This window comes from Filicampus tigris, chromosome 18, assembly GCF_054856515.1.
Source record: "Filicampus tigris isolate MCC_2025a chromosome 18, RoL_Ftig_1.0, whole genome shotgun sequence".
Lineage (NCBI taxonomy): Eukaryota > Metazoa > Chordata > Actinopteri > Syngnathiformes > Syngnathidae > Filicampus > Filicampus tigris.
In genome coordinates, this window is record NC_141234.1 from 6660879 (window position 1) to 6669772 (window position 8894).

Below are 8894 nucleotides of genomic sequence, written 5' to 3' on the forward strand. Positions count from 1 at the left end.
TTGTGTCGGATTAATTACAAAAGCTATAGGACATTATTATAAAAGTTTGTTTTGAGTATTAGTGACCCATCGCAACAACTTCCGCTCCCAAATCCACCTTCAAAACCAAAAACAAGCAGGAGAAAAATCCAACAAGTTCAACTCCAAAATCCAAAATTGAGCAGGGTTTGTTGTTGCGGTCCATTCCCCTTGTTCATGCTCACTGCCGCCACTGCGCCGCGAGCTCTTGGTGCTTGTTCACATGTTTCGTCCTCAAATGTTTTATCAAGTTTGACGTATTGAACCTGGCCATTTTAGTTCCACCTCTTGCAACTTTCGCACCGCTAATTTTGCACTTAGCTGTTGTACTCGCTGGAGTTTCTATGTTGAAGTACAGTAGTTCCATATCGCCGCCGACATGTTATTTGTAAGTACTCGCAGATACCGATACCAGTGTTTTAATGTGGTATCGGGATACTTCTCGATACCAGTATCGGTATCGGAACAACACACCACTAACAACCGTGGCTAAACTTGGCTCATGAACAGCTCAAGTCATGAATGGTAAACCTGTCTAGTAGAATTTTTGATTGTGTAACATACCCAAAGTCAGCAATGGAATGAACCCGGAAAGGACACACATCTGCGCTTTTGTACGTGGGTGCACAAAATGTCACGCGTGACTCACCCTCTCTCCATCCAGCAGCAGATGCACTTTGAAGAGCATGCTGTCGTTAACGGTGATATCCTCATTCCTGTAAAGGATCTGGAATATCCGGCTGAACACTGTGTCGTCGTACACCCCCGGGGAGCTGAAGCTGCATTCGCCTGCTGCGTGACATGGCATACATTACAACTTGCGGCGGCAACAGTTTCACTCAACGTGACAAAGTTCAGCTACAGATATGCAAATGAAGTCCCATTATATGGATAACAATTGGAATTTGTAAATTCATCGGACTGTTAATTTCAACAGGCCAGAAGCTTTTGATTTCTATATGTTGTGGCTGGTGTGAATTTAAATCCACCAATATGTGCCATTTGACAAGAAAGATTAAAGCTGTCGACATTAGCTTCATGGGCTCGCTGCCGACTTGTTAGATGTCCTATTTAATGTGATTAAACCTAGTGTTATCTTAACATTTCATATTGCATTACTGTTCATGTTAAAATCATTAGAGTTGTGTGTTGATTAACTTCTATTTATACTGTACTTAACATGACAACTAATGTGGAAATGTTTTGGCCCTTCAAGGGAGCAAATGATGTTTAAATCAGTACATCAAGTAATAATATGTTGCTGCAAAAGCACAGTTTCTGATGCATTACTTGTACTGGGCTCCACCTAAAGAAAAAAAACGGATTCATCTGTGGCCCTATGCTGTAGCTATTGTATTTGTCACTTTGTGACATTTCAGCTGTTTCAGGGAAAATGCACACCACAGTCCAGAAGCAGAAGAATGACAGACAAATTAAAGCTGCAGGGATCAAAACAGCAAACCTTGCACAAAAATAAGTCCTATGATCTGCTGTATAATAGCACTGCTGCAGTAAGATGGCTATGGAGTTGGTGGTATTTTCCCACAAGCTGCGCCGCTGTCCAGCCGCGAGCCCTGAGAGGCTTTTGAAATGTCCCGCAGAGACGGTGTGCCTGTTTTTGTCTTAATAGTCTGCCCCTCTCCACGGGGCTCCCTCCTGATAATGCTGCCAATTCCTGTGGCATCAAACAGACCCAAACCTGACGGCTGGGAGTGTGGGAGCATGACTCTTGTCAACGACTTGTTGGATGTGTGAAAGAGACTGGACTGCCAGCGTGCTGCTGTTGCCTCACGGACTGATCAAAGATGCATTGGATTATTATTAGACTGTAACTAAACTGTTAAGAATAAGTATGAAAATGTTTTCTAGACTGAAGTTGAAATATTTTAGGGTAATATGTCGAGTCATTTTCTGAACATAGGTTAGCATCCATTTACCACATTCAAGTAAACTCACAAGGTGCCTGTAGATCCTTAATAAATCTTACCATTTCCGAAATAAGGCTTTAATAATCCTTAGTGATCACTAAATCTGCTGTTCACAGCTCTGAATAATACCACACCGCAGTGTGTTACTGATTTTGTTTAATTTGCAGACCTGATGTCACAAAACAGCCACAATTGATGAATGCCTACTGTTTTTTTATTTTTTATTTTTTTGTTGTCATTTTGAGGTCTGGTCCCGTGAAAGGTTTCCCACCACCCCTGAACCTGATAGCATTTTTTCCCCCAAATTTGCAAATCAATAATTTTCTATTTTGTGACAGTGACACCCCTTATGAAAACTGACTAGCAAAAAAATAAAAACATGATTTTATTTTATTTGCCAATTGTGGGTCTGACTAAGGCCCCTGATGTGTGTGTCATGTTTACCAGCATTTGTGGAACCAAACCTTTTTCCCTCAATTTGAAAGATGTGATTTCCTAACAACCTAACAAAATGGCCAAAAGTCAGTGAAGTGCTTTTTTTCAACTTTATTACACTTTTTTTTGGGCAGCCACATTTTTCACCACACAACTGCAGCTGTGGCCACTGCAGTTTGTGCAAATTATTTTTTCACCACTCCAAGACAGTCGTGGACTGACGAAATTCAAATGGCCAAACACCAACACCCTAAAAAGTGATTTTTTTTTGGCGAACCCTGGTTCACTGGGTGTCCTGATTTGGTTGTGTCTAAGATTTCGTGCCAGTCTAGAAAGTAGGCCTTTCAGCAACTTGAAAATTAAGCGATTTTGCAAGGGCTGACAAATCAGTCTCCGGGTGAAACGGCACAAATTTCATTGAGTATCACTGATAAGTAAAAAAAACAGTAAAGCTCAAAGCCAGCTATCCATTAGTTTTAAAAAGCCTTACAACAAATTCACACCAGACCCAAACAAAACAAGTTGAAAGCGATCAAGACAATGAGTCAAAACACAATGTTATAACTTTATAGATTTACATTTTGTTGCGTACTACTGTATTTTGACTAGACTCTGCATGGAAGTAACAAGTGCACCAGTCACACATCAAACGCTTATTGCATAATGAGACGCTTCCGTCTGTACACGTTTTGGGGCGTTATCACATCCTGCCCTTTAAAACTTGCTGAAATGCCCCTAAGCTTTAGTCACAGTGGTTCTGTGGCAGAAATAATCTGCTTATAGCCTCCGGTATGCTCCATCTGCTCCATCTTAGAGTGTGTGTATATATTTCTGTGTGTAGACTAGAGCCTCCATATTCTATCAATAAAACCCACAAAACTCTCAGCATACAATTGCTCCTCATGATACTGTGACATTCCGCCTCGAAAATCATTATGTTATTGCGAGTGAATGGCCATCATTAAATGCTTCAGTTGAGTGTTTGGCTCAATCCGTCATACGCACGATGAACTCGTCTCGGGCCGAGTAACTGAAATGTCAAGCATGCACTTTGAGAGATCACAGTAAGGGATTATTTCCCGTTGATGCCTATGCTGAATACACCCCCCCCCCCCCCCCAAACTCTCTGCAATCAGCCTGCAAAGTGAATGGGCTTAAATCATGACCTTGTGAAAGGAGCCGTAGCGCAAGAAGAGGGTGCGGGCAGCAGACTTGTAATCTCAATTTGGATATGAATACTGAATGTCATGCGGTTTTCATTCTGACACTTTCATTTAATATAACATAATTGGTTTACATAATATGACGAATCAAAGTTGAAGTGATGCAAATTTGTATCTTAATTGTATGTTTGTCTTGTCAAGTAGCGAGTGACGGGAGCAAACATCGGATGGCAAACAAGCCGGCTGGGTTTTCTCCCACAACGGCACATGATGCCAACGTCCAATCCTACGCGCGTCCGTCCAGGAAAACAACTAAAAAAAGAAAGAAAACTACACCCATGCGCACAGTTAGACTGCACTTTGCGTGAGACTTGAACTGGGCACGAAAATAGTGCCCTTCTTGACAAATGTAATTCAGGATCTTGGTGATGAAGTGCTGACTCCATGAATGGAAACAGTCAATGCTCACTTTATGGTGGCTCACATTCAGACTCCGGGTCTCAACAAGTAGTCACACATCAGCTCAGGCCCTATTCATTATAGTAATGCAAGTCATACTCTGTATTGGCGTTGGTCCATTTAAATGAGACAGGACCGTGCCCTCAAAACAGGCCAATTTCAGGAAGGTCTGCTTTGATGAAAGTATGTCACAGACTTGTTAGACACCTGAGAAATGTACATTTATGAAAGAAATGCACGTGTCTTAAATTAATGTTCTGGAATTTACATCCATAGACAAGTACTACTTGTGATTTACATTCTAATTAAGCCATACACAAATGAGGTAAGGAAATCACCTCACTATAGGTATTTGTATATCATCAATAGCCCAAAAAGGACTCTCAATACAATGTGTCCTAAAGAACAATGCCTTTTTTAAGAGCCAGGTCCCCACAATCCACTTAAGACATGCACATACACTCGAGCACACACACAGACACGGCTCTGCAGTCTGAGAAGCTAAAAATAACTGTTATTACTGTGAATCATTATTGCAAGTGAATTGGCTTCCTGGATTGCTGGAGAAGCAGATTGTAAGGCTCGGAAAGGTTCAGCAAGAAGAGAAAGCAAGATGTCAAGTATGTAAATTGAGCATACATGATTGTATTTCAGATTTGCAAAATGTAGATTGGAGAGAGGAGGAAGTAATCATGTGGCTTCAGAAAACACTTGAATGAACATTGACTACTACAGGAATATGCTAACCTCTACGCGGTGATGATGAGTGAGAACCAATATATCAGGTTTGGGATTATGTTGGTACTCACCTGCATTATCCTGTGTTGTCACTATTAACCGGTGGAGCACCCGAGGGGAGACCTTCAACCCGGTTCGTACCTGGTAGAACCTGATGGAGCGGAATATACACGTACATATTTTACAACAATTTCAGCGATTAAAATGCATGCATAAATACTAACCCTAGGTGGGGGTAAAGAGTCAGGGGGTTCTCCAAAGGTGGGTCGGTTTTGATCCAACATGTGATAAAAAGAAACTAATTTTCAAACCAAACATGTTGATGTAAATTTAAAGGGGGAAAAGAGTTTTTATTTACAGGGCACTCCAGATGATGGGACCAGATGAACAGCACGAGCAGATTAGATCGATATTGCATTACGCAAAAAGGAAAGTCTCAGCTCTCTGGGGACATATTGGGCAATTAGGGAGAGCAAATTGTGGTAGTTAAGATAATTGTCACATCAGTGCTTGGGTGACAACATTTTCAAAGATGAAAGCTTTGACAGAGACTAGGCTAGAAAAAGCATTTGACAGTCAATTGACATAACAGATGTTGATGGCATGACATGGGTCAATACCAGTTGAAGGTTCGACACAGAAACAATTAGTTCAGGAAATATGATATCCATCCTGTTTCAGCGCAAGTACAGTATACTCATATTTAGCCAATTACATTATGAAATAGCTTAGAGGCTAAGGACGGACTCATAAATTGAAGCAGTAGTAATATGAATTTGGTGCTAATTGTGATTGCCTCTGTTCCATTCTAACTTGCACTTAATCAGTCCTTTTTAATAGGACAGTGTACATTGACAATGATACAGCAGATCTTCAGACAAGGATTAACATTGATTTTAGCAATTGCATTTCTGTGTGGCAAAACAATTAGTGTTCCTCAGCCATCCTTACATTAAGATTTAATTAGGGCATGTGTTTACGTTACGTCTGTCCTTTGATTCAAAAAGCACGGCAACTGGTATAATAGTCATATTGGCAATTTTACAGTGAAAGGATTAGTACAATCTCATTATAATTACATTTCCCCCATTAGTTCACTGTATTTTATTTTGCTGCTGGCTCGGGTTTGATGCCCTACAGATACGTGATATTGCTTCAGTAGCATATATAATACAAACGTGCGCAATAATTGGCCATCAGCATTGAGAGAGGTGGTAGGTTTCGACATTTTTAATCTACAGACAAGTTGGATTTCAAAGTTCACACCATGTGTCTGTTATAGGTGATAGCCATTAGTAAATGAGAATCACAGCAATTACTGGAATGGTGAATTACAGAAGAAGTTAACTCAAACATTTTTTTTTTCAAGAATATGTTCTATGCAGGCCCACTAGTTTAAACACTGCATTTTGATTAATATTGTGTTTGTGGAATATCAATTAAGATGCAAAATCCACCCGTTTTTAGCCATCTACGGGAGCGGCCATTTTGTCACCTCTGTCGACTGAAAATGACATCACAGTTGCTCAGGGCTCAGATAACGACCAATCATGGCTCAGCTTCATAAAACAGGTGAGCTGTTTTGTGAAGCTGAGCATTTGTGATGTCATTTTCAGTCAACAGAAGTGTCAAAATGGCCGCCCCCTGAGATGGCTAAAAACGGATGGATTTTGCTGCTTAACTCATATTCCACAAAAATAATATTAATCAGAATGCCATGTTTCAACTAGTGGGGCTTCATATAACTTGCTTGAAAAAAAATTGGATTAAGGCTTCTTCCGCACCACTGTACTGGGATGTACAGATAGTACATCTAATGTATGAACATTATCACTCAATGTGGAGTAAAACATTTCTTACCCTCTCTGAAAAAGATCCACGTTATGAAACTTGTGCAACTCTATTGAAAACTCCAATGTTCCCTGTACTTCAGACATGATATAATCCCAATCATCACCTGTCAACAAAAAAAAAAAAGTTACCTTGCATTAAAAAATACAAGTGACAGACTCTCAACCATCGAGGGAGGATTTACTCCTAAAATAAAAATCTGCATACTTACTCTATCACAGACAGCCTGAGGACTAACTGGCAGAAACGCAGCATGTTTGTTTTCTGTTTAATCAACAATGTCTGGATTCCATTTGGACAAAAACAGACATGGATATATGTTCTACAGGACAGCGCTAAATTGTGCACAAGTGAATAAACTCTGCCATTTAAAAGAGGTTTGTAGCTGAGCGTGTCAAAGGCATGTGTGGTTGAGGGTCAACCAAGTGCAGGGCAGCAAAGTATTTAATTACAAAAACACAATAAGACAAGGCGCTTAGGAATCACCAAGAAATAAAATGAAAGGCAGAAAAACTGATTACAAGAGGCAAAGTAACAAACTTACTAGGACAGACTCCAACTCAAAGGAAATGATCCAACACGACAGAAAGGAAGCAGCAAGTTAAAAACACACAAACAAGACAACGAAGAACACCTGGGCAAGCGAAGCGGCTGAAGCAGCTGATTGGAAGACACGTGGGATGAGGTGGAAACAAAAAGACCATACAAACCAAATGCAAATCGAAACAAAAACACAAATCATGAAAAAGTGCATCCAATAACTCTCCGTTGAATCCATCGAAACATAATCGATTCTACCTTGACAACTGTTTCCTCTCATTCTGCTGACACTGCACTTGGTATGACAATGTGATAGACACTTTCAGCTCCAAAGAACACACGCATTGTGTTCAAAGACAAAGATAATCTTTTGCTGGTGTTTTCTTATAAAAGGCTGATAATTCCTTCACTTCTCAAACATTTGAATTCATGTTGCGGCCTCTTCTCTCTAGAAATGTGTTTCAAGTGGGCAGAGAGCAGTGCATTGAACATCGTGTACCGCCAGTAAAGACTGAACACGGTCTTCCCCCAAAACAATCTATCTTTGTAATGTGCTTATTACATAACACATACACAGGCAGACGTCACCGACTTTATTATTAAGATCAGCTTGAAAATTCATCAATAAGTTAATTATGCCACGCTGCCGTACATTCACCTGTAATGCCTTCTATGACAACAAAGATGTGAGACAACTACATGAGAAAATATCTCCTTAGGATTATTTGTGGGCTGGTAGTGTACCTTCTTGAGCAAAGAAAAAACAGCACTTTAAAGACTTTCTTGTGCCGGCATGACAGATATTTTTTGAGTGTGAAGCGGATTAGGTAACAGTGTACAGTCTCTCTATAGAGAGAGAGAGAAAGAGAGAGAGAGACAGAGAGAGAGAGAGAGAGAGAGAGAGAGAGAGAGAAAGAGAGAGAGAGAGAAAGAGAGAGAGAGAGACATAGTTTAGTATTAAGAGATATATTTTAACTGGTATTTTTACTATATTTTTACATTTTGAAAATATTGGCTGGCTGGCTGGCTGGCTGGCTGGCTGGCTGGCTGGCTGGATGGATGGATGGATGGATGGATGGATGGATGGATTGATTACACACTGAATAGCTTTCTATAGGTCATCTTGGCATAATTACACTGAGGTCATGCCCTTAATTTAAATCTCTTAAAGTGTGATGTTATTTTCAGTCAACAGAAGTGACAAAATGGCCACCCCTAGAGATGGCTAAAAACGTGTGGATTAATTCTTATTACACAAACACAATATTCATCAAAATGCCTTGTTTCAACTAGCAGGCTTGCATAGAACATATTCTTGAAAAAATATGTTTGGGTTGACTTCACCTTTAAGTTTTCTTTGTTGTTTTTAATTCAAAAGCAAGCCTATTTTGAACAATCGCCTGTGCATGATGGTGGCACTTGATTGCATTTTGGTTGCTCTAACAACAGCTGCTGTCCCCACCTGAACAAAGCCATGCACTTCCCAGAAACTAAAAAGAGGAGACAATGTGTCCTTGGCAGGAAAACACTGAGCCAGAAATCATGTGATGTCATAATCTTTTCTGAAAACCCCCACACTACACTGATGGTGGCGTATTAAGCGCTTAGTCGTTATGACATACATTGCAGCGCCTGGACATGCACGTGTGTCATCACCACCACCAAGCAAATCCATCCTTTAGTGGGCAAAGGAATGTCGCAACATGAACATTTTCATCTTACACTCACAGCTGGTAGTCACCCGCCTCTTTGCAAACTTGTC

General features: G+C 40.3%; 1 protein-coding gene across 5 annotated transcripts in view; it reads right to left on the reverse strand.

Moving 5' to 3' along the window:
* Positions 1-8894, reverse strand: part of fam135b (family with sequence similarity 135 member B) — a 28585-nt gene that overhangs the window by 15421 nt on the left and 4270 nt on the right. For 2 of the 5 annotated variants that reach the window (XM_086014381.1, XM_086014380.1), the window contains exons 1-4: positions 7391-7633; positions 6602-6698; positions 4813-4892; positions 668-810 (exon numbers count right to left, since the gene is read on the reverse strand). In XM_086014381.1, coding sequence (XP_085870507.1) covers positions 668-810; positions 4813-4892; positions 6602-6698; positions 7391-7412 — 342 coding nt within the window. In that variant the 5' untranslated portion in view covers positions 7413-7633. The other 3 variants (XM_086014382.1, XM_086014384.1, XM_086014383.1) reach the window with 3 other exon arrangements.